We start from the raw sequence: 27,500 nt of genomic DNA, 5'->3' as shown, positions 1-27,500 counted from the left end.
CCTAGATGTGGCAGCAATACTCCATACATGGGCGAATGGTGGCCTTATAGAGGTACAGGATACTTTCGGGTGTTAGTAGTTTTCTAGCACGGTAGAGAGAGCCCACCTTTCTTGCAGCGGTCCTGGCAATGCCTTCAATGTAATTGTTCCAACTCATGTTTCCTGTGAACGTTAGGCCAAGGAGTTTGAAAGATGTACTCTCAGATAAAGTCGTTGGCCATTGTTATGGGTGGTAGAGAGGGTTTCTTGTAATTATTGAATGAAACTAGTTTAGTCTTGGCAGCATTGAACGTGACCATCCACTTTTGTCCCCATTCCAAATTTCATGATGCTGTCTATGACATAATGTAAGCAAACAATAAGGTATTTGCAGCTTCTCTTCCAAGTTTAGGATTTTTAATCAATGCAGTTTATGTTCTTTTGATGGATTGATTGTTGCTATTTCTTCTGATAAGTTAAGGGCAAACTAGATTCACTGATATAATAATTAAGTGAATGGTTTTGCGCTACAAAACAGATACTGTCAAGAATTGTTTCAACCGAATGAAAGGAATAAATTGTAAGATGGTCAACATGAAATTTGGAATATAGACTTTTGTCCATTATTTGTTAAATCCTCTGTAATTACATGGAGCTTCTTAAATAAGGATTGGTATACATAAAAAGGAAATATGAGTAAAGTATATTTTGTTAGTGTGTGTGTGTGTATATATATATATATATATATATATATATATATATATATATATATATATATATATATGTGTGTGTGTGTGTATACTAGCAAAAGTACCCGTCATTGACTGGGTTCAAAAACAGCCTACACAAAATGAACTCTGATTCATGAAAGTATGATAGGTTATGAAAAGGAAGGGTTGTAAAGAGATAGCTTCGAATTTGGGCGTATCAAAACCAAAGCAAAATATGATGAAAGTAAAAATAAAATAGATAAACCCCATAATTTATTATACCATACCTGTTCACACTGAAACACTTATCACAATATTCTATGGATCTATATAAAAAAAACCTTGTTAAACTTTGTGACATATTTCCATTCTATGGAGGTCAGGCATGAACGAACACACCATAATTTTATTATACCATATTTCTTCAAACTGAAACATAATTATCAAAGTAGACTTACGCAGATAGATATGAAAAGTCTTTATTAAAGTTTGTGCCTATTTCCATTCTATGGAGGCCAGGCGCGAACGCAGACCCTACAATTTTATTATACCATCCCTATTTAAGTTAAAACATACTTATCAAAGTATTCTTATGTACATCTATATCAAAAACAATTGTAAATGTTTTTTTTTTTTTTTTTTTTTTTTTAAATTTAAAATTTTTTATTTCCATACTTTTTGGACCAGGCGCGAACGCAGACCTCGCAATTTTAATGAACCACCGTTCTGCCAGATCAAACATACCCATTCCTGTGTCTCGATACATCTTCTATCATTATATGTAATCAATTTTTTAAAATAGTCAACCATATAGAAGCCTATTCGTGACCAGACACACACACACACACACACACACACACACACATTCAGCTTTTTATTAGTGATAAGACGATTCCAGTATTTTATCCCGACTGATTCTTCATAAATCTCTAAATGTTTAACAAGAATTGTTATTTTTCCCGTTTACCATAAAAACACGTTAAATCTGCATTTATTTTCTCAAACATAAAAATATGCTTATTTAAAAGGAATCTATCGATTTTAGTTTTACTGATCGTTTAAAATCAATAAATATTGATTTTATCACTACCAGCAGTGGAAGATTTTGCTTTAAAGAAAATCAAATAAATAAAAAAAAATTTAAAGAATCGTTTTTGGCATTGGAAAATAGGCACAAACTTTTCCAATTAATTACCCCAACATGAATATATAGATATAAAAATGATATCAGGATATATTTTTCGTTTCAATTTTCAGTATTTACTTTGACAATGCTCCATACAGAAGTTGAGCTAGACATTCGCCTGACGATTCTCTACAGGGATGAAACGCAACAGATTCTGTGTAGCATAATTGCCATATATTTTCATAAATTAAATCAAATTTTAGTCATTCAATGAATTTAAAAATTTATGACGTGAAATGTTTGAATTTCAAATCAAAAGATTTTTATTATTCTATGTAAGACAAAGAATACATTTGAAATAATTTAACTCCTTATCCTATAGGATTTCAATGTCTACCATCTCTTCAGAGGAGAAAATATTAGCAAATAATTATAATGTTTTACACCTTATTTGTCAGTTAGTGACACATGGAAAATTACAATTAAAAGTTGTTTAAATATTTAAATGTCATAGAGTAAGGGAAGTTAATGAAAAGGATATAAAAATTCACATCCAAATTGGATGATAAAATCCAAAGTGAATGTCTTTGATTGCAGTGTTGTAAAATGATCCAAACTGTATTTTGAGTAATCCACATCACAATGTAATGGTCCGATTCAGGCATTTCCTTGGAGCAATTTCCTTTGTTTATATAATGGATCAGGTAAAAAAAAAAATTTGATACATATATACTTATGTAGATCCGATGGATCTGTTTATCAATAGACATATAAGTTGGTATATTTAATATTTATTATAAATAAAGAATATGAGCTTTAAATTCCACTCCAAAATAACTTCAAATTGTTAATAAATTAGAATTTAAAATAAAATTAAGACCGCTTTCAGTAGTCACGCAATGCAAAAGGATAATTTTATTCTGAAGTATATATATATATATATATATATATATATATATATATATATATATTATATATATATATATATATATATTTATATTATATATATATATATATATATATATTTATATTATATATATATATATATATATATTTATATTATATATATATATATATATTTATATTATATATATATATATATATATATTTATATTATATATATATATATATATATATTTATATTATATATATATATATATATATTTATATTATATATATATATATATATATATATTTATATTATATATATATATATATATATATTTATATTATATATATATATATATATATATTTATATTATATATATATATAAACTACTTCATTTACTCACATAAAATTAATATACGAAAGTATAAATTTATGCGTAAACTTTAAGTATTTACTTCAAAAGTGCTCAATACGTAGGTAGAGCTAGTTATTGTTATAAAATATATATGGCGATTAAGCTACACTGAATATTCCGCGTTTCATCCACTCTAGGACTCTTCAGGCTTAGCATTAGAGTGGATGAAACGCGGAATATTCAGTGTAGCTTAATCACCATATATATTTTATAACTTATTATATATACATATATATATATATATATATACACACACACAGAGAAATTGCCCGAGACAAGGCATGAAACCACTTGATGTAAGAATCAAACAAGAATGAAAGCTGGTTATTGCAAAGAAAGATGTCTATTGACCTTAGTCTTGAAAGAACCAAGATTGTAAGTAAAAGGAAAACAGGGAGCAGGAAGAGAGTTCCACAGCCTTGCAGCCCTTGGAAAAAATCTACCGGAACAGAAGTTGTATCACAATGAGGTATTGAAACAACGAATTGACAGAGACCACTAGACCAATGAGTCAAACGAGCTGGAACAAAGGGAGCAGGGAATAGATCATACAATTCATACATGTCATAATAGTATTTGTAGGAAAGACTGAGACTAACAACATCACGTCTGTGAGAAAGAGGTTGCAGTGAAGAAGAAAGTGTGCTGCCAATCAAATTACAGATACGTTTTTGCAATTTATCAAGAACCTTCAAATCCAGATTCTTAGATCCACCGTTCCAAATATGACGACAATACTCCATATGAAGATTTGATAGTAGATTTGCAGATAGAGCATTGAACGCTCCTATTTACTTGCCTTCACACGAGGGCAGAGTTAGATACAAGGTCGATTTTTAAATGTGGGAAAAAATCTAGCTCCCTAAAATTTGGGAAAAGATCTAGCTCCCTAAAATGTGGGGAAAATCTAGCTCCCTAAAATGGAGCACTCTGGATAGGAACAAAAATTAAAAAAAATTATCTCAGACATGAAGGATCCCTCCTCCACTGACTGAGGACAGAAAAGATGAAGTGCAGCAGCATCAGAACAGCTACTACACTATGATCTTGGCCCGAATTGAATGTTATCATACCTTTATTCTACGTCTCTATTTAAAGAATTCTTCAATATTTCTTTAATCCTCTCTCGTATAATAATATTGAATCCTTTACGTGAAGTGAAGTCTAAATAAAATTAAATTAACGAATTTTTAATCGATTATTTCATGTCAACATATTTATAAAAGTGTGTGAGGACTTTTTTCAACCTATACACTCAACGAATTTTTGATCTACAAACTTGAAATAGGGTATTCAGATGTGTAAAAACTTTTTAATTTGTTTTCATCCGAAAAAAAAGGGCTGCTAAGGAGTCAAAATTAAAAAAAAAAATTTACTGGGGGGGGGGGGGGCTCAAATTTTTAACTGTTTATCAACTGTTTAATGAGATTAAAAAAAAAAAATTTTTAAGATAGTGGCAAACTGGTTTAATGGTTATCGTACTTGATTCACTATCTGTAGGATTTCGCTTTCGATCTCGGCTCGAGTATTTTTTTTTTTTTTTTTTTTTTTTTGCTTACAAGAAGTGAACTGTTTAGAAAAAAAACATAATACTCGCATGCACACGTTTCAGTTTTTTTCGTTTTTCATTTTTTTTCTTTTTTTTCTTTTTACTTCATTTATTTTACTATTTATTTATTTTTTTAAGGATTTTAACGTTACGTTTTAATACCGGACAACACCGGGTATGTCTTCTAGTATATATGATAAAATTAATATGTGCGACACGTGTGTTGGGTTGGACTTGCAAATATAATTATTATTCGTGAGAAGAATTTAAAAACAAATTAGATGCTTACGTTGTGTGTTTGATATAAAAAAAAAAAAAATTTAAATAGGGGGGGGGGGCTTTTCATTGTAAATGAGCTGACATTGTAATTTAAAGGAGAAAGTAATGCCTGAAAAACTGACCACCTCAGATCGAACCGACTCGAGTGTGCCAGAATGCGTCACGTGTTACCTTATTTGTGACCACAACAAACGTGAATATCTCACATGGGTAAAAAAAAAAAAAAAAAAGCTAGAGAGCTCAATTGTACATATGTTACTTGTATATTATTATTCAATGGTGATTTCATTGTGTTACCCAGGTTTCGTCAGTTGATAGTTATTTAATCAGGGGACCAGAAGGGAATAAATAATCAAATGATCACCGACCAGGTATTAAAAAAAAAAAGAAAAAAAAAAAAAAAAAAAAAATGAACAAATGCTCTTCAACAAAAAAGAATGACCGGTTTATTGTGTGTGTGTGTGTGTGTGTGTGTGTGTGTGTGTGTGTGTGTGTGTGTGTGTGTGTAATCGGGGGGAACAAGTAACAAATGTATTGTGAAATAGTTAGATTTATAAAGAATTGGAGTCGTCCTATACTAATTACAGGCATTACTTATATATATATATATATATATATTTACTGGGCCTTTCTGTTTGTAAGGTGGTAAATATTCGAAAATGTATTTGTGATGTTATTTACTCATATCATGTTTAATGTTTGTGCAAAATTTCCAAAAATTCCAAGGCGTACTTATTGAGAAAAGTGCGGACAGACAAACAGACAAGGTGGAATTTAAAGGTCGGCCCTCCTTTTGTCGGGGGATCAAAAAAAAAATCGTCCCTGCTATTTCGGAGTTCATAGGGAGCAAAGTCACACACACACACACACACACACACACACACATACACACACACACACAATGTGACTTTTACACAACAGTAGGGACAGATATGAAATGAGAGAGATATACAGTGTTGTAATAGTTGAATGTCAGCTTCTACGGCGAGTGTTGAGTTTTTGCGTCCGGTAGACATACGAGAGAGGGAGATCTGTAATTGCTCGCCTGTTGAATTCTCTCTGCTAGCTGACTGTAATTCCTAAAAGGGGTTAAAGAAGTTCCGGGTTTGTATTACTGTACACATAGATTCGAAAAAGTTGTCAAAAAACAAATATATAGCAAATAAATGTTACCAAAGGCAAGATAAGTTACTTTTCTACCTAACTGGATATATTTTTTGTGTTTTTATTCATTGTAACATGTTTATTCAGCTCGAAAAACATGCGGTGTTTACCGATGTATTGGAAAATTCAAAATGGCGGCCGACTCTCTCTCTCTCTCTCTCTCTCGGAGAGGGTAAGTTTGGGAAAAGGTATTATAAATAATAAACTAGACAAAATACTGTTAGAAATTCGCTCAATATATATTACCGTGACATAAGTTGACATATATTCGGTTGTTTTTTAATAGTATTTTGTCTAGTTTATTATTTATAACATCTTTTCCTTTTCCCAAACGTACCGTGTTAAAGAGACAGTCGGGCGCCATTTTGAATTTTCCAATACATCGATAAACACTGTATGCTTTTCGAGCTGAATAAACATGTTACATTGAATAAAAACACAAAAAAATATATCCAGTTTGGTAAAAAAGTAACTTATCTTGCCTTTGATAACATTTATTTGTTATATATTTGTTTTTTTGACAACTTTTTCGAATCTATGTGTACAGTAATACAAACCCGGAGTTCCTTATGACAGATGAATCCAAGTGCACCCCACCAACTGGTTGATCAATGTGTGGCCGAATCACGGGGGTGGGGTGGGGGTTCACAAGAGAAAATAGATCCTTAATTTGTTGGCTGCTGCAGTTTTTTTGTTTTTTTTAAACCACTGTTGACCTCGGCTACTCTTATTGGTGCTAATAGTGGTCACGGGTCCTCTATGTTCTCCATTTTAATGAAGTGTTACTTTATTTTTATTACTTCATCATTTCTGACGTAATAAAAGATCTTGGTGCTTCCAACGATTTTTAATAATGGATGGCATCATCAAGTGTGCACGGACGCAAGCAATATGCACATGGTCTTAGTCTAGAGAGATAAAAAAGGATCAAACTAAGTTACACGTCCATCAACGTTTCATCTTTATTGTAAGACTTCTGGATGATTAACTTGAAGAAAAGAAAATATTCGTACAATATTTGAAAATGTATTTGTTGTAATGAAAAGTTTGACTTAGTTCTATTTCAAAACGAAACAAAAGTCGTTGGAAATTCAAAAAAAAAAAAAAAAATATTATAGCTTTGTGAAAGAGTTTTTTTTTTTTTTTTTTTTTTTTTTCACTTGTACAGTTTAATCAAGACATTAAAAAATGAAAATATTGAAGAAGGGTTGTATTGTACATATCCGTTTTGGACTGAAGACCCCCCCCCCCCAAATTTCACTTAAATCAAAAAATTACTCGATCAAATTTTTTTTTTTTTTTTTTTTTTACAGCGAAAAACATGTTTTTATGACAGCACGTTGAAGATAGGCATTTTTTAATGTTTTTAACGCGCCACAGGGAGATAACTCAATTTAAAGCGCCGACACTCCCTCCCCAGCTTTAATACTATCTTTTCTTCCTAAAAATCAAACCTTTTGCTCGGTATCAAAACAAATTGTTTTTTCGCTGTAAAAAAAAAAAAAAAAAAAAACTACCTGATGAAATTAAATGAGCTTACGTACAATTTTAAACTTTTTTTTTTATACTTTCATTTTTTTAATATCTTGATTAAACTGTACAAGTATCGAGTTTTAATTTTTTTTTCTTTTTTTTTCTTTTTTTTTCTTTTTTTTTCTTTTTTTTTTTTTTTCTTTTTTTCTTTTTTTTTTTTTCTTTTTTTCTTTTTTTTTTTTTTTTAATATATGGAAGATAGACAGGTGACTGATGTCACACAGTGTGCACGATAATCCTGATAGGATTTTCATAGTAGATGGATACAACGATTGGTGCTCTTACAATATGTGATTTACCAAATGTTTTCTAACCGTACCCCATAACCCTAACTCTTCAGGTAATCATGTTTTGGAAAAGCGTCCAAAAGAAGTCCAAAACTTACAGTATTAACGCTGCCGTGCCTCAGAGATCCATCCTAAACTGAGCTCTCTTCCTGATTTTCAGTGACCTCCCAAATCATTCTATGATCATTCGTTAACATTTCTGCAGACAACACTAACATCTACAGCAACACTTCAAAGGCCAGAAAATGACTAAGATCTCTCCGAGTCTCTTTCCTCCGACCATGAGCACACGGTACAATGGGGACAAAAGGTGATTGACTATTTTTAACGCATCCAAAACCAAGCTTCTATCTTCACCACCAATGCTCTGATCCCCACCAGGTTCCAACCGACTAGGGTTTTCTAGCCTCAGGACTCCCAAAATCAAACGGAGATTAGACGATTCCTGTAATGATCTGGTCCCTATTGATTGCAGCGTGATGCTAGTTCGATGCAGTTCTAGGAGGTCCACCCTCCCAGGCTTTGCCTACTCTCTTTGAGAAGAACTTAGTTTATTTGCTAATCGCCTGAAGCACCCTTACCGTGGAATGCCCGCAGAGCTGCTCAGGCACTTTATGTAGGTCAGTGCCCCTACTTGGGGGTGCTGATGTCTCAATCCTACTTTCCGACCCTGGTGTAAAAGCTCTTGCAGTGGTAGAGAGCTATCCCTCCCCTCACACACACACACACATACTTGGCTCCAACTGAAATGACTGGCACTTTTGCGGGTCAGAGTGCATCTCCTTGGAGGCGCTGACTTGTCAATCCCACTTTCTGACCCTGCTGTGACAGTTCTAACAGTGGGAAAGAACTACCCCATTTGGCTTCAGCTGAAATAAATGGCTCTTGCTTTGACAAACTTCTGGAATTTGACCTTCACTCTTAACTTGAAATGAAACATTTACATCAGATCCGTTGCCAATGCTGCTGGAAAAATGTTAGGATCTTTCTACTGCCCCAGAAACTCTTGCTGCAAGTCTCTACCTACACAAGAGACAAATACATCCTAAGATGGACTACATTTCCCATATCTGGAGAGGAATTGCTAATAGTTACCTTTCCTGCCTTGGCAAGGTACAAAACTGGCTTCGAAATCTAGTGGCCGAGAGCCTTTTCACTTCCTAACTTTCTCTTTTGCACAAAACACATGTTGTGAGTCTATCTTCTCTGCCGTATTATTTTCATGGCAGGTCTCCTCCCTCCCCACAAAACATTCGCGTCAAATACTCATCTAACTACAACAACTGCCAATAACTTCCCTTAATCTCTGTCTGTGTCTAAAACTAAATGAAAATTCCCTGAGCAAAGTTTGTTATTATTTATTTTTTTTTTCCGAGAACTGTCCGTTTGTAGAACATTTTACTGCCTGGCTGCATCCCAGTTCACTATAACATCGCTGTTTTCAAGTCTAATATAAATAAGTTCTTAAATCCTATCCACCTTCCATCACCGATCATCATGGTATTGTCTCAGCGTCTACTCGACATATTTACCTTTGTTGATGTGTCTGGTGGTCTTTGGGCCTTGATAAACCGTGACCCCCCCCCTCCTCCAAATATATATATATATATATGGGGGGTACAAAATTTATATAACGAAATCATGAAGGGAATCATGATTAAAAACGTTTAAAATAAAGTTAACAGGGTGAAGAGAAGAAAAAAAAATGGGGCAATCAGCTGACCGGTTTCGCCCTCGTTTGATCAAAGCTGTATCGAGGGATTTATTTTGGAGAGAAAAAAAAACGAATAGGAATCGAAAATATGTACAAATCAAATCACGTTACGTTATATAGGGTGGCGGGACGATTAAAACACAGCAACATTATATTACTCGAAGATTCTAGAGACTAATCACACTCAAACCCAAGAGGCATTCCTTCTGTTTACAGAAGGGAGGCCTTCTCAACCGAACGTAAACAGTCTCCAAGATCTTTAAATGGAATAATGAGTGAACACGACTACGGAGATGGAAAAGGAGTTTGTGCTAAAGTTCGCTGCACAAGACGGGTTTTTTTTTTTAATAAGATGGTCAGTAGGTATTTATTTGCTTCTCCACGAAAGCAAAATATGACACAAGGGTCAGTTTTTATGTAGAGTGAAGGGGGAGGGGGAATGGTATATAGGGTTGCCCCTTCATGGACCAACAACCAATTGCCACAAGCAGCATCTGCCGGAACAGATGGTATTTATTTGCTCCCCCACCGAGCAAATTAGGCACAAGGCCAATTTTTAATGTGAGGAGTGAAGGGAGGGGGAAGGAAAAAAGGGGACCAGCTCCCGAGAGGTGGGAAATGGGAGCTGGTTAAAAGTCAGGCATGTGGGGTTGCCCCCACATCTGGTCTTTGCTAGTCATAGCTAGTCATAGCTTGCAGTATCTGCCGGAACAGATGGTATTTATTTGCTCCCCCACCGAGCAAATTAGGCACAAGGCTGATTTTTAATGTGAGGAGTGAAGGGGAAATGGGGACCAACTCCCCGGGGAGTAGGGGAGTTGGATAGTGACAATTGGTATGAAGGGTTTCCCCTACATTGACCAAGGTCTTATCTATGGGGTCGCCCCCACATAGGGTCTTTGCTTGCAGTATCTGCCGGAACAGATGGTATTTATTTGCTCCCCCACCGAGCAAATTAGGCACAAGGCTGATTTTTAATGTGAGGAGTGAAGGGGAAATGGGGACCAACTCCCCGGGGAGTAGGGGAGCTGGATAGTGACAATTGGTATGAAGGGTTTCCCCTACATTGACCAAGGTCTTATCTATGGGGTCGCCCCCACATAGGGTCTTTGCTTGCAGTATCTGCCGGAACAGATGGTATTTATTTGCTCCCCCACCGAGCAAATTAGGCACAAGGCTGATTTTTAATGTGAGGAGTGAAGGGGAAATGGGGACCAACTCCCCGGGGAGTAGGGGAGCTGGATAGTGACAATTGGTATGAAGGGTTTCCCCTACATTGACCAAGGTCTTATCTATGGGGTCGCCCCCACATAGGGTCTTTGCTTGCAGTATCTGCCGGAACAGATACTACACTTTGATCTCAGCCAAAAGGCCGAGTAGAATTGTACAAGATGGTCAGTAATTGAAGACCCGTATGTATTGGCAATTATATAGATGAAATAAAAATTATATATATATGAAATTTTTATTATTTTATCTAAATAAAATTTTATCAAGGGTATACAATATTTTATGTATCGATTTTCGGTATTTACTTTAACAGTGCTCAATACGTGAGTAGAGCAGCTACGTAGTAAGTTATAAACGTATATGTGGCAATTAGACTATACAGAATTTTTTTTTTCGCATTGCGTTCTTGTGAGCAATAGCCTGACGAATCTTCACGAGAATGAAACGCGGGAAATTCTGTGTAGCTTACTTGCCATATATATTTCTCAAAACTTGCATATATATATATATCTCGAAAGAGCGCCGATAGATGTTACAACCTGCTTGATACCCGTGAAACGTTGACTAATGGTGTGTGTGTGTGTGTGTGTGTGTGTGTCTGGTCGATTTCTGCTATTACCCCCCCCCTCTCTCCATCTTCCTCCACAGACTTGGTTTTATCACTGACAACCCTGGGTTTTCGAAATGGGGGGTGGGGAGTAGTCGGCTGTTGCAGCTGCTACTACTACTACTACTACTACTCTGTAAACTGCCGCGGCGGCAGGTGAGAGCGCTGGTTCTGCTACTTGTTATTGTTATGCAATATGACCTCCCCCCTCTCCCAAACTTCCCCATTTGCGGGAGGGAGGGAGGAAATCGATACTGGCTGCTCCTCATCATCGACGTCGCATATCGATTCTTCTGCGTTTTTCTTTTTTCTCCTGTTAGTATCCATTTTGCGTCTTTCGTTCATTCATTAATCGCCCTTCCCTCCCCCTCCTCCCCCGATAATGAGGAGGGGTCAATAGGTTATTTCTTTCCTCCTCCTCATCCTCTCTCCCTCCGCACACGCGCTGACCATTCGCGTCATCATGGGGCTTCGGTGGCAAGCATGACAGACGCGCTGCATTGTTGCGCACTTGCTCACGCCATCAAGTATCCTTAGGATCGCCCCTGGCCCTTTCCTTCTTCTTATGCGTGGTAGCCCTTTTTATTCCCCTCCTACCACCACCACCACCACATGCACACCCTTATACGACGCCTCCTACGAATCCTCGGACATTATTATTTGTTTAATATTGTTATTGCTTTCTTTCCGATGAGAATTTAGAATTGGTCATCGGTATCGTCTCCAAATGCCCGGGGAAGGAGGAAGGAAGGGGGCTCTAAATTCCTACTCGCTTTCGTAATCGCCCCCTCTCTCACACACACACACACACACACACACACACACACACACACACACACTGAGATGGTCAAAGGTCGTCATCGTGTATCTTTTCTTTCTCCTACTTCCTCCTCGCCTGTTCTGTCTCTTTTCTTCCCTATTTCATCTTTTTTCTCCTCCTCCCCTCTTCCATGTTTCATCTCCTTCCTTCTTCCTCCTCCATTGTTCCGTCTCTTTCCTCTTCCCCTTCTCCGTCTCTTTTCTCTTCCCCCTTTCTCCGTCTCTTTCCTCTTCCCCCTTTCTCCGTCTCTTTCCTCTTCCCCCTTTCTCCGTCTCTTTCCTCTTCCCCCTTTCTCCGTCTCTTTCCTCTTCCCCCTTTCTCCGCCTCTTTCCTCTTCCCCCTTTCTCCGCCTCTTTCCTCTTCCCCCTTTCTCCGCCTCTTTCCTCTTCCCCCGTTTTCCGTTTCTTTCCTCTTTCCCCTTTCTCCGTCTCTTCCCCCTTCTCCTTTGTTCCGTCTCCTTCTTCCTCATCCTCCCTTTCCCTAGATCTCTTTCCTCCTACTTCATCCCCCTCTGTGCTGTTTTATCCTCGTCCATCCCAGTCCCGTTTTTTCTCCTATTCAATCTTTTTCCGTCTCTTTACTTTTTTCCACTTTGAAAATATCCATCATTATTCACCACCACCACCCCCCCACACACACACGCGCGCGTGTTTTTGATGTCCAGTGAAAATAGGAATGAATCTACTCAAAAAAAAAAAAAAAAAAGTCAATTCTAAACAAGTTTTTAAAATTTCTCATCTATTGCTCATCGTCCGTTTAGAAATTGCCGAAAAAAAAAAATGTTCGCGTTATCATTTATAGCGCATCATCATCGCGGGCTTGGGGCTTTGGGCTTGCTACCCATCCACCCCGATATGTCTAACATGTTGCATTGTTGCACTGTTGCAGCTATATTTACTTTCCCCAGAAACACCGGGCCAGGACTTTTTTCATAAGGAGTGTACCTATTTACTGTGCCTCCCCACGGGACAGAGTTAGACACCAGGGTCGTTTTTTAACGTGGAGAAAAGGTACAAAAATTAAAATTGTCTCAGTCGTAAAGGATTTCTCCTCCACCGAAAGAGAACAAGAAATAGTAGTGCAGCTGAAGAACAGATGGTATTTATTTGCTCCCCCACCGAGCAAATTAGGCACAAGGCCGATTTTTAATGTGAGGAGTGAAGGGAGGGGGAAGGGAAAAAGGGGACCAGCTCCCGAGAGGTGGGAAATGGGAGCTGGTTAATAGTCAGGCATGTGGGGTTGCCCCCACATCTGGTCCTTGCTAGTCATAGCTTGCAGCATCTGTCAGAACAGATGGTGTTTATTTGCTCCCCCACCGAGCAAATTAGGCACAAGGCCGATTTTTAATGTGAGGAGTGAAGGGGAAATGGGGACCAACTTCCCGGGGAGTAGGGGAGCTGGATAGTGACAATTGGTATGAAGGGTTTCCCCTACATTGACCAAGGTCTTATATGTGGGGTCGCCCCCACATATGGTCTTTGCTTGCAGTATCTGCCGGAACAGATGGTATTTATTTGCTCCCCCACTGAGCAAATTAGGCACAAGGCCGTTTTTAATGTGAGGTAAAAACCAGCTCCCCAAAAAGGGGGCACTCTGGTTACCAAAAATAATAATTGTCCCAGTATAGAGGGTTTCCCCTCCATTGACTGGTACAAATCATCTTAAGTGCAGTATCTGCCGGAACAGATGGTATTTATTTGCTCCCCCACCGAGCAAATTAGGCACAAGGCCGATTTTTAATGTGAGGAGTGAAGGGAGGGGGAAGGGAAAAAGGGGACCAGCTCCCCAGAGGTGGGAAATGGGAGCTGGTTAAAGGTCAGGCATGTGGGGTTGCCCCCACATCTGGTCTTTGCTAGTCATAGCTAGTCATAGCTTGCAGTATCTGCCGGAACAGATGGTATTTATTTGCTCCCCCACCGAGCAAATTAGGCACAAGGCCGATTTTAATGTGAGGTAAAAACCAGCTCCCCTAAAAGTAGGCAAGAAGGGGGCACTCTGGTTACCAAAAATAATAATTGTCCCAGTATAGAGGGTTTCCCCTCCATTGACTGGTACAAATTATCTTAAGTGCAGCATCTGCCGGAACAGATACTACACTTTGATCCCGGCCCGAAGGCCAAGAAAAAGGAGTGTACTATAGTTCAGCTTCCCTTTCGCCATTCTCATAAAAACGGGGCACTGTGGATTGAGATATAGAAAAATATTTTTTTTAATGTCTTGATTTATCTCCACGCCTCCTGACCCACCACTGAAGAGGTACTACACACTGATCCAAAAGATCAATCGGCAAAAATGGGTGTCTAAAAAAAAAGCAAACAATAGATATGTTCACCCCATGTTTTTTTTTTCTCTGATGGTCAGTCAATCTCTCTCTCTCTCTCTCTCTCTCTCTCTCTCTCTCTCTCTCTCTCTCTCTCTCTCCCCACATTTTATTTTTTAACCTCTTCGAACTTTGATATAGAAATCTTTTCAAGTTGCTTGGCAGCTAAAAAAAAAAAAAAAAAATTAATTCGAAATGACTTAATTTCCTTTTCCTGCTTCTAAGGGTTATTTCTCGAACCGATTTATTGGTTCTCGTGTATTTGTTGCCTCCCTGTTTCTAGTTTCGCTTTTTCTTGTTCACATACCCCTATTCCTACTAATTCGTAGCGGTGGGCCGATATCAGTGGTATTTTTTTCTTTTATTTTTTTCCCCCCAAAGTCATTAACTTTTTTTTTTTTTTTTTTTTTTTTTTTTTTTTTTAAGTTTAACATATTCCAAACTGATATAAATCAATTGCACAAAAAAAATCAAAAAAAAAATTATTTTTTTCTTATTTCGAATTATTTAAGTAAAATTCCATTTTTTTTTTATTAACTTGATTATTAAATTTTAAGGGGTTTATTTTTTTCGTCTTTTTCATAGTATTTTCAAGTTAAATTCCGTTTTTACGATGTTTTTATCTATTAAATTTATTTAGTAATCACTAGGACAACAGCATATTCTTATCGATGTTTTGACTCTCGAGTGTATATCCGACCCAGTTCGACACAAACATATAAGATATCAATGGATAATCAAAACAAGGAAAAGAATATGCTGTTGTCATAACCCTAGTAATAAAGTAAAAATTTCAATTTTTACTTTATTAAATAATTTGAAACAAGAAAAATTATTTTTGTTGAAATTTAATTAAATTTTATGTGCAATAATTTATATCAATTTGAAATATGTTAAACTTTTTAAAAAATATATATTAATGACCGTTTTGGTAGAACAAAAAAACTGATGTCGGCCCACTGCTACGAATTCAGAATTAGAATATGTGAACGCGAAAAAGCGAAAGCATAAACAGGGAGACAACAAGTACATGAGAACCGATTTATTATTTATTTATTTTTATCTTTATTTATTTTGGAAGGTAAGTGGTTATTATTCACTTCCACAATATAGAAACCGAAGTTATTACCGGTTTCTCCGCTTGACACTAATGATGTGCGTGCACCCTCCTCATCGTCTGACCAAACCACGTGCGTGTCGCACCCCTCCCCCCTTAATAAAATCTTTCTTCTCATCAATTGTCCTTTCTTTTTTTTTTTTTCTTTTTTTTTTTCTTGGATCCTGTCTAAGAGTGGTATGTCGAGTGGGACACACGTGCTGGACTGCTGGGTTCATTAAAATAATATTCCGTCAAAATACTTGCGAAACAGGCACAGGGATGCATCATTGCGGCGATGGGACAGGGGTTGGAGGTTGGTTCACAGTGCGGGACCTATTAGGTTGCAGATTCCTTTTTTTTTTTTTTTTTTTTAGACCCTGTCCAAGAGGGAAAGACTAGTGATAGATGCACTATTCCAGATGTGGCAACAATACTCCATGGATGGGTGTATTGTGGCTTTGGTATGAGTAATTTTCTAGCATGTTAGGGAGCCCATCCTCTTTGCAGCCGTCTTGGCAATGTCCTCAATCCATTTGTTCCAATTCATGTTGCCTCTTTCAACAGCAAAATCTGGTCGTCCATTGAATCTGAGTGATAGGTCTTGGAGAGACTGAGTGACGTCTTTCTACACGTTTATTTACAAGAAAGGCGCATCTCTCTCTCTCTTTCTCTCTCTCTCTCTCTCTCTCTCTCTCCTGTTGTTTGATATATAAGCAAGTGTTGCAACGTTTCAAGTATATTTTCGGTACCTACGGACTTGACTCGTAACAAAGATGTCATATTCCAAAAATCACATAAATTGATCAACTAAATGTAGGCACCTCCAAAAGTCACCACAGAATTACCCCCCCCCCTCATATGTAAAACGATGTAACTTTATTATAAATTAATATTATCAATATAACTTTTGTACCATTGAAAAGAAGGGAAAAATAAACTAGTAATAATTTAAAAATAAAATTTTTTCATCGTACGAAAATAATGAAATTGCGAGACGAAAATCGTGTTTACATAATTGGCGCTTTAAAATAACGTTCCCGTGTAGTAAGCTGTCCCAACGTAAAAACATACCCGTGTTTAATAAATCTAGCAAAAATCAACTAATGGTCAGATTTTCGTGAAATTTTCGATCCTTATCCATTTTAGAATGAAATTACATATAAAATGCAGTTTCCGTAAAATATATGAGGGGAAATATTTTTTTAGTGCGTGTCCCCCCCCCTCGCAATTTATTTTTTCGAAATTTGAATAAAATATATTTAAATCTATCGAAATTTCTATTTTTTATGAAACATAAAAGTTCAAATAAGTAAAACATTTTTTTTATTATTATTTAAATACACGTATTGAACAAAAACTTACCTTGAAGTTGCAATTAAAAATTATTTTTTTTTTTAAATAGGGTTTTTTTTTTTTTTTTTTTTTTTTTCGAATTAATATTTACTACAATCAGTGGAATTTCGAAGAAAAAGAAACTTCGTAAACATTAATTAATTTTTAAAAGATTAAAACGATTAAAATTCCATTATTTCAAAATGTTCCGTTACAACAGATTTTTAATTAATTAAAAAAAATTTTTTTTAATATTAAGTTTTTACATAAACATGACTTGTCAGCTATTTTATCGCCAGATTAAAACCAATTTGAAAATATTGTTGCACAAATATTAAGCATTTTGTAGCCCCCCTCCTCATATTTTGTTTGTCTTTTTATGGAAGCCCGAACGAACATTCAGTAAAACCGTATTTCATATTTAATATACAAATGTTTATAATATTATTAATCATTAAACTGTGTAAATCTTAAAACCTAACAAAGTTATAACAAAGATTAATTATTAATTGCAGTTTGAAGAAGATAAAGGTTTGAAAAAAAATCATTAAGTCGCTTCTGATTTTCCATAGTTCGTATAGTTAACACAAATCTGACGTCACGGAATCGTGCGTTCTTTTTTTCACGTTGTTTTGGCAGTCCCTAAAGTAAATTTTTTAAAAAGAAATCAAATTTTACGACTTTAAGCGATTTATTTTTGGCAGCCATAGGTGATCTCTTACTTCTGGAGAGGTTAAAAAGAAAAATAGTCGAAGTGAATTGTCCGCATACTAAATAATGGCTCTCTCATTCCGCTCGTCATAAAATTTGATTTTTGTAAATAATTAAAAAAAATAAAAATAAGAACTACTTCATAAATTTACGTAATTTTTAGAATATGACATCTTCGTTCTGTGACGAGTATGGACATTATAAAGATTTTTCGGTGCTTCTGCACTATCAGGAGAAAATTTTGTAGTCTATAAATGGAGTTTTCAAATAAAAAAAAAAAAAAAAAAAAACAATGGTTTCTACTGATTTTTTTTTTTTTTTTTTTTTTGTCAATTCTAATAAATTACAAGTTAGCTTCCAAATTATGCAGTCGAAATTGCCTGAATATTACTGAATTATTAAAATAAATAAATAAATAAATAAAAAATAAATTGCGTTAGCAGGTCAAAAATTGTGGCCATCTTGTTTTAATAAAATAAATTGAAACGGAAAATATCTCCCTATTGAACTCCCCTGTGTTTTTCATAAGCAAATACGATCGTTTTCTTCAAAATCTATTTTTAATAAATAATTTTTCTGCCTTATCGATTTTCGTAATTTTTTTTGGATATAATCATCTTAAAAATACGAGGAATACGTAGATACTAGTGTTGGGCCGATTAATCAGAATCGGGAATCGGAAAATTCGACAGATTTGTGGTTATCGGAATCGAAAAAATTTGTGCCAATTTTCCGATGCCAAAACGATTCTTTTAATTGTCTTTTATTTGATTTTATTTAAAGCAAAATCTGCCATGGCTGGTAATAATGATAAAATAATAAATATTTATTGATTTTAAAATACTAGCAAAACTAAAATCGATAGATCATCCTCCACAAGTATAAGTTTACGTTTAGGAAAATATTTGCATGTTTGTTTTTTTTTTTTTTGTTTTTTTTTTTTAACAGAAATCAGGGAAAATAACAACTATAGTTAAATATTTAGAGATTTATAAAGAATCGGTGATTTAGTACGGAATCAGTAATTGTATTGGAATCGGGGGAAAAATATTGGAATCATCCCATCATTAGTAGATACCATTGTTTTCATGTGAAATTCAGTTTTACGATTTCCGAAATTTCGTTCTGATAGTGTAGAAGCGCCGATTTTTCTGTATTTTTTTATTTATTTATTTTTTTTTTCTGATAAGTTTTATTCTAAACAAGCAGGTCGCCAGGCATGAATATTATATTTTAATTAATTCAGAATTCTTATTTATTATAAACAGATATATACCGTATTAGTGTTAAATTCCTTAAAAAAAGAAAAAAGAGGTTAAAGAAAAATCAATTTACAAAATAAAAGAGGTAAAAGAAAAAAAAACGGAAATAAACTGAGACACGTGCATGCGAGTATTATGTTTTTCTAAACAGTTCATTTCTTGTAAGTAAAAAAAAATACTCGAGCTGAGATCGAAACCAAAACCTAAAGACAGTAAAAGTATGATAATCGTTAGACCAGCATGACACGATCTTTAAAGAGTGCTTACAAACCTACTTATTCTTAACATAGTGAATCGTTCGTGAACGATTTACGCATGCGCATTCGTGAAACAATTAGCAAAAAGAAAAAAATCTAATGACTCAAGTATAATTTTTTCTAATTTTGACCTCTTAGCGGCCCTTTTTTCCTGATGAAAACCAGATTTAAAGGTTTTCCACATGTCTGAATACCCTATATACCAACTTTCAAGTCTATAGATAAAAAATTCGTTGAGTATATAAGTTGAAAAGTGTCCTCTCACGCGCATTCTCACTTTTATAGATAGATAGATAGATAATTACCTCTTTTTCTGTAAAATTTCACATTTTACCCCCCCCCCCGAACGTGTGTGTGTGTGGTCACTTCGGACTGTCCAGGTAAATTTCCCCCCCCCCAAAAAAAACTGGTTTTTTTTTTTTTTTTTTTTTTTTTTTTTTTTTCGTTTGTTTGTTTTAAATTAGAATATATTATTTATTGATCTTTTATCTTCAATTTGTGATATAAAACTTTGGCACATAAATTATTCACTTTTTAATAGACATTTTAAAATGGGGGGGGCGTGAATTAATTCGAACCCCTGTCTTTCCAAGATTATAACTACTCGAAAAATGTAATTCAACCCCTCTTCCCCCCCCCCCAATTAAAGGGGCAAGGACCAAAAATTAAAAAAATATACAAACAACGTGGTTTAAAAACACAAAAACAAAAAAGGTTTTAAACTTCGGACTTTACATGTAAATGTCCAAAAAAACTTCTTTTTTTTTTTTTAATTAAAATATATTATTAATTGATCTATTATCTTCAATTTGTGATATATAAAATTTTGGCACATTAATTATTTACTTTTTAATAGACATTTCAAAATAGGGGGGCCGTAAATTAAAAAAAAAAAAAACGTTTGTCTAAAATATTATATTCGGTTTATTGGAAAGAGCATAAAATTTCACATTGACCCTGAAAATATCGTAAAAATTGAATCAATAGAAAAATCTTGATAGATTTTTAAAATTTAAAAATGAAAAAATACTGAACTCGTAAAATTCAATTAATTTCATTACTATTTTAAAAAAAATAAACAGAAATATTTCTATTACTTTTAAAACAACTTTAATAGTTTATTTTGGAAGTATAATCCATAAAGAAAATAAATAACCCACTTTTAAAAGAGAAATTACGAGCTTTTTTATATTTTATTCGCAGTTTCATGTTAGGGGTGTCAAAAATTCCTACAAAAATTCTGGTACACCTAGAGGAGCAGTCCTTCACGACTGAGACAATTTTTTTTTTTATTTTTTGTACCTTTTCTCCGCGTTAAAAAACGACCCTGGTGTCTAACTCTGTCCTCGTGGGGAGGCATTGTAAATGGGTACAATAAAACCATTATTTCTTTAACTCGAGGTTTTCAGCTGACACCAGTACGGCTGGATGTAGAATCGCCCATGCTTCCGTAACGGCGGATTAAATAAAAAAAAGATCCGATTGGAATTCCGTGCAGATTCCCAAGTTCAACAGAAAGATATCAGATTTTTTTTTTAAACACTCACGAAGTGAATACAAATAAAATATTGTAAAATTTACAATATTTTATTTGTCTGGCCATTAGTTCATTTTTGCTAGATTTTTAAAACATGGGTATGTTTACGGCTTCAAAAACGTCATTTACATAGGAACGTTGTTTTAAGGCGTCGTAAGGACGATTTTAGTCTCGAATTTTCATTATTTTCGTACGCTGTAAAAATTTTTTTTTTTTTTTTAATATTGCTAGTTTATTTGAAGTTTCTTTTTAAATGGTATAAAAATCATGATATTAAATTACAGTTACGTCGTGTTAAATATGTGTCTCGCGTTGGAGGTACTTAGTGTTAATTTTCGAGTGTGTGTTGGGTGGTGTCATTACTTTATGTAAATTTAACGTAAAATGATCGTCCAATTTTATTTGCATTTTCTTAGATCTCTCTCTCCCTCTCTCTCTCCCCCCCCCCATAAAAACGTTTCATGTAATAAATTGAAATGTGTTTACTATCAACTTTGGATGGTGAATGGGGGAGGGGGTATTTTTTGTGAATGAGAACGGCATCTCCCTCCCCCTCAACCCCCACCCATTTTTCTGTTAAGCCATTTCCTTATTTGTTTCCTTCTTCTTTACGCATTTCTGCAAGATATATTTATTTCGTTTTCACCCTGCGATAATTCTTTTTTCCTTCTTACCCGTTTCCTTCTTCCCACGGGGAGGGGGAGGGGGATCGGTTTCTTTTTATAGAAGTGGAATTGGGCATTTTCTTGTCTGCGTTTATTTTTAAATCGGCAGATTATTTTCATGTTGGATATTTTTGTTGTTGTTGAACTTTTTTTTTTTTTTTTTTTTTGCTATTATAGCCGGCAGCCTCATTAGTAATCTGTGTGCTAACAGTATCTATCTTTCTCTTCCTCCTTCTTTTCTTTTCTCTTTCCCCTTTTCTCTCTCTTCTCCCCCTCTTTTCGTTGTCTCTCTTATCCTCTTTCTTTCTCTCTCTCTTATCTCCTTTCTCACTCTGATCCTCTTTCTCTTCCTCTTCATCTCTCTCTCATCCCCTTTCTCACTCTTATCCTCTTTCTCTTCCTCTTCACTCTCTTCATCTTCATCACTCTCTTCATCTTCATCACTCTCTTCCTCTTTCTATCTGCCTATCTCTTCCATTTCCAGAGAGACAGATATAAACAGCGCAAGCACTCAAGCAGATATTGATCTTTGTTTCGATTTGAAACCGACAGTACCGATGTTTTTTTTGGGGGGGGGGTATTTTTCTGATTGTGTAATACATAAATAAATATTACGTTCTTTTTTTTTTTTTTTTTTTTTTTAGTCAAGTACTCTGACGGGCTTCACCTTACATAGATGTGCGTGTGTATTAGTTATTATCAACAGACGCATGTTTTTTTGTTTTTGTTTGTTTTTTTTTCCACTTTGGAGTCACCACTTATAAGGGTTAATGCATATAAGGTGGTGGTGTATTAATGGTTACTGATGTAAATTGTGTAGAATTTGATTACTTATGAGGACGGTTCAACAAAAATTTGTTTACATTAAAATTTGAAGTTGTAATCAACCGGAAAACAGGCCAGCGGAACAGTGTTATTCCACAGGTGGGCAATTCTGGGAATGAAGCTTTGTTCATGGAATCTGCATTTAGATTTAGGCACAGATAGTAGGGGATATCGTATATAGTGGTTGTAGCTAGTCGAGTTTTTTTTTATTTGTGAAAGTTTGGCGATGGGGGGGGGGCACTGGATTTTGACGTTCAACTATTTCTATAAAAATGACATTATTTTTGCACCAACATGTATATATGTTTGTATGTGCATATATAATACATATATTTATAAGATCTGTTTTTTTTTTTTTTTTTTTTTTTTTTTTTTTTTTGTAGTGATATTAGCAGTTTTGAAATACTGCTTTTCGTATTTAATTTTGCTTCCTAGGCGATGGAGTTACTTCCCTGGTTTGTTTTTTGTGTCGTCCCCCCCCCAAAGGGGGGGGATATATATATATATATATATATAGAGAGAGAGAGAGAGAGAGAACGCGATGATTGCTAGTTCTGGACAGAAGTTTGCTATCTCTTCAGTTATGTGGTGTGCGGCTGTGTGCACGTAGGTGACCTTTTAATCCAGCGTTAGTCCTACATGAAAGTACGCATGTGACATAAAAACTTTCCTTGTAAAGGTAATCGCATGATAATATTGTGAATCCTCAAATGTCGTGTTATGTCACTTTTAGATTTGCAAATTAAACCACAAATATGACAACTTGGCGTTGCCGGGTGTGCTGTAAAAGCCTTCTCATAAGATTGTTTTTTTTTTTTTTTTTTTCTTTTCTTCCTTTGGAGATTGTAATGCTGGGTATGGGGCAGCCAAACCAGCTGCCAACATTGCCCCGCTTTTTATTGAAACCAACCGAGAGCTCTTTTTAGTATCCTCGCTGTTCCCTTAAGTGCAATTGTCTGAATCTCTTTTGCACTTGGTTCTCCAGGAATATTAGTTAGGTAGGACTTCAGGTTCTTCTTCATAAGTCCTGTGGCACCTATGATAACTGGTATGATTGATATCCCCCTTAAGATTCCAGTTTCTTTTCATATCATACATGAGACCTTGATATTTAGTCTGTTTCTCGTTTTTAACTCTGTTCAGACCCCACCATTAGGGACACTCCAACCAAGGTTGCTACTCTCTCTGACTTATTCCATATAACTATGTCAGGTTTGACAGCAGCATTTTCAAGGTAGGTGGCTGTAGGGATTACATGGTCGTAATGTATGGTATATAGGTCATTTCCAACTGTTCTTTCAGGTTGATGTTCCCAGGACTTGCTGTTACACTGGATGTTTAATTTTTTACAGATGGTCCAGTGGAGGTACTTGCATACTCCGTCATATCTCGCTGTTATAGTAGCCGTCCCCTGTGATTTCAGATGATTTACAAAACCAGTTTTTAACAAATGTATCTGCCACATACAGTGCACTTCAGTTCCTGTTGTAATTTCTCTGACATCATATTTTCGTCCTGCTTTCTTAAAACACGTTTTAAGACGGCAAGATCTACACGCTGCTCTTCAAGAATCTTATAACTTTTTTTAATAGTTTTTCTCAACAGTGATCGATCTTTCGCAGTTATGTCCGTATCAAGTATTTTCAAACTTTTCAGAGAATCATTAAACCTTTTTCTTGGTTTGGTTACATTGTGGTCTTTTACCCTTATTTATTTCGCCATAAAACGTTTACGAAGTCTTTTGTCCTCCATCCTAACCAAGTGTCGAGTTTATCGCATCTGATTTTGAATGATTTTCATTTCAATACTTTTACTAGTTGATCGTTCAAGAACTACAGTCCTCCCGTTAATATTAAAAGTATTCTCTGAACACAACTCTGATGAAAGCTTTCCGATAACTTGAGATGCCTTCGATATGTTGTCAAAGTCTCTGACTCATATAGCAACGTAGTGATAACGCATGCTTCGTAGACACTTAGCTTTGTTTTTGATGTGATTCCCCGATCTGACCACACACGTTTCTCCAGTTTGCCAAAAGCAGAACTGGCTTTCGTTATTCTGTGATTTATCTCAGCATCAAGCGTACAGTCTTTACTCAGCGTACTACCCAGATATACAAAATTGTCCGTGACATTTAACTTCTTACCATCAACCAAGATGTTTGGTTCAACATATGGCATTCTTAAAGGAGGGGAATAGATAACATGTTTTCTTGAGGCTGACAAAAGCTTTACGAGCCTCTGATAACTTGTCCGCAGTCATCTGTGTGTCTGTTTCTGAATGTGAAACAAGGTCTGCATCATCTGCATATAAAAGTTCAAGAAGTTCTGAAAAGTTTTCGACTTTGCGTTGAGGCGTCTAAGATTATAAAGTTTACTTGATGTGCGAAGCCGAAACTTCACCCCAATGTCACAATTGTTAAAAGCACCAGCATCACATATATATAAAAAATGATGTAGGAGAAAGTATATCCCCTTGTTTCACACCGTTTTCAACTGAAATTGCACCAGACAGATCCATTAAAGTTCACTCAGGCCTTGATATTAAGGTTAACTGCTAAAGTAACTCCACAAAACTAGTAGAACAGCCTAGTTTCCTAAGAATCTTCCAGAGTACATTAACAAAAACTTGATACAAAGGCATACGTTGCCCCCCATATATATATATATATATATATATAAATACCCGTTCACATACACTTTTCATAATAAAGATAGAACCCAGAATTAGATAGAATCGAGCAATTGCACGGACAACGCCAGACCCAAAGTGGGTTTCGATGTACTGCATCTCATCAGTGACGTGCTCCGACATAGACGCGAACCCAGGTCGTCGCACTCATGAAGTGTGCAATACTGACGACCTAACCATATGGGCCACAGCGCAATCTATTGACTATGCCTTGATTTTTTTTTTTTTTTTTTTTTTTTTTTTTTTTTTTTTTTTTTAAATTCTTATATTTTTATCCAGTTCTACATTCTACGATGTGACAAGCAACGCGTCATACAACTAAGATAGTGCAGTACATCGAAACCCACTTTGGGTCTGGCGTTGTCCATTGTCGATGCAATTGCTCGATTCTATCTAATTCTGAGTTCTATCTTTATCGTGAAAGGTGTATATGTGAATGGGATTTATATATATATATATCTATAATCTCCTCTTAATGTCTAATATATATATATATATATATATATATATATATATAATGCAGTGTGTCATCTTTAAGAACGCTTCACCATTGAATCTACACGACTTCTCCATGATAGTTTGCAGGTCCCAAACACTTTCCAATCTTGTATCCTGTAGCAGGTTGTCAATGTAGGTAATTCTTTCTCTACCACGGTTTGGGCGTCCATCTGTTCGTATCCAGAGAACTAGCTTGCTGACTTCCTCTTCGCTGTGTCTCATGTCAGTGACCAGATACTCTCATTCTTCTCTGCGGTACTTTCAGTGATACTGGTGGTATGTCATCATAAAGTTGTTGGTTTGTTGGGTGCTCCTCCATAATTTATTGAGGGCCATCCTGAGCATCCGTGTATGACAGCCATGCAGCCTCTTCTTCAGAGCATTTTTTAAAGAGTCCATGCCTCAGCACCATAGAGAAGGACTGTTTCTACTGTGGCAACAAAAAGTCTTACTTTTAACTTTTCTGAGAGAGTGGATGGCCATATCTTCCTCAGCCCGTGACATGCACTCAGTGTTGGTGCTTTTCTTATTTTAAAATCTTTTTCAGTGCTCTCTGTTCCAGGTTATTTGAAGTTTTCGACTAAATAGTAATGTATCCCAAAATTATGAAAATTCATTATCATCTGCTATTGTGTTTTTAATAATAAAAAAAAGTCTATCGCTATAGATCACAAATATTGCCGCCATGACACAACTAATCTAAAATATTCCTTTCAGAGTTATCTCCCTTGCGTTTAGCCTCCTACCGCCTACTTTATGAAAAACGCGAGTTTACCCAATTTTCCGTAAAAATTACTTTCTACTAGAAATAATTTTCTGTTCAATGATGTTTCATACTTTTTGGATATATTACTATTTTCTAGCATGGTAGAGGGAGCTCACCTTCTTTGCAGCAGCCGCCTTGGCAACATCCTCAATGTGTTTGTCTCAGTTCGTGTTGCCTGTGAATGTTAAGCGAGGGGGGGGGGTAGAAAGGGACAAATAACAGTTCTCTTGTTGTAACATCGGCCAATCAGAGAGGCATACCTGGTCCGTTCCTGATCTTGTTTGACCCATCCTCTGGAAAATTTGCAAAGAAGATTCATAATGAATCAACAAATCTCGAGTTGTCTTTTCAGCAACTTTATTTCCGATGTTTCCCCTTTGGAAAGCTGCTATTGATCCTAGACTAACACATTCTGATCTCCTTTACTAGTAGCCAACACCGTCCGTGGACTGTCTTTCTCCCTCTCTCGACTCCGACTGTGTCTGCTCTCTCTCGTTCTCATCCACGTCACTTTTAATGACTTCTACGTAAGACTACATCAGACTCTAGAGGTCAAACCTATTTTTAAATTATTGTGTTCTAACATTTTTTTCTATTAAAACATCGTAACATAAATAATTTTCTCTGTAAAGATTTATTTTGCTGTAACATTCTATTTTTACAAAATATTACAACGATCGTAACACTTGTCGACTAACACACCTTCGGTATTGCCCCGCTAATATCTAACAGAATGATGGTCTCTGGAGTATGATATTATTTGTCATAGCAATCTATGGTTGAGAATGTTTTTGTGATTGTTAACGGAAAGAAGTTTAGTCTTAGTAGCATTAAATTTATAAAATGCTCTCCGGTGCAAGTAATTTTCACTTTTCGAAGAATAAAACATTTATTTTCCTCATTTCTTTGCAGGCCACGTCCGATGTCGCCGAAAGCTCAGCTTGAACAAGAAAAGAAAATCCGTCGTGAGATTGCCAACAGTAACGAACGTCGTCGAATGCAAAGCATCAACGCCGGATTTCAATCGTTGAAGACGCTCCTCCCTCATCATGGCGGTGAAAAGCTCAGCAAAGTAAGTCTTGTGGTGCGATAACACCGTCGTAGGTGAACTTGAATCTTGGGATATTTTACACGTTTGAAGAAAAAAAAAAAATCGATTACATAAGTTTGGAATTATGTTCTGTGTTTGTTAAAGGAATCTGTCTTTCGTTTTCGTTAAAGAATCACACTTCTTT

General features: G+C 35.5%; 1 protein-coding gene across 2 annotated transcripts in view; it reads left to right on the top strand.

Annotated features, from left to right (window-relative positions):
* The window catches only part of LOC145263635 (uncharacterized), an 83,438-nt gene that overhangs the window by 35,370 nt on the left and 20,568 nt on the right, over window positions 1-27,500 (top strand). For both annotated transcript variants that reach the window (XM_080120489.1, XM_080120488.1), the window contains exon 2: window positions 27,178-27,337. In XM_080120489.1, coding sequence (XP_079976615.1) covers window positions 27,178-27,337 — 160 coding nt within the window. The remainder of the gene's footprint in view (window positions 1-27,177; window positions 27,338-27,500) is intronic.

Source organism: Euprymna scolopes, chromosome 39 (assembly GCF_053919585.1).
Source record: "Euprymna scolopes isolate OS-2025 chromosome 39, ASM5391958v1, whole genome shotgun sequence".
NCBI lineage: Eukaryota > Metazoa > Mollusca > Cephalopoda > Sepiida > Sepiolidae > Euprymna > Euprymna scolopes.
The sequence above is the reverse complement of the archived record's forward strand: the minus strand, read 5'-3'. Positions and strand labels throughout refer to the sequence as shown.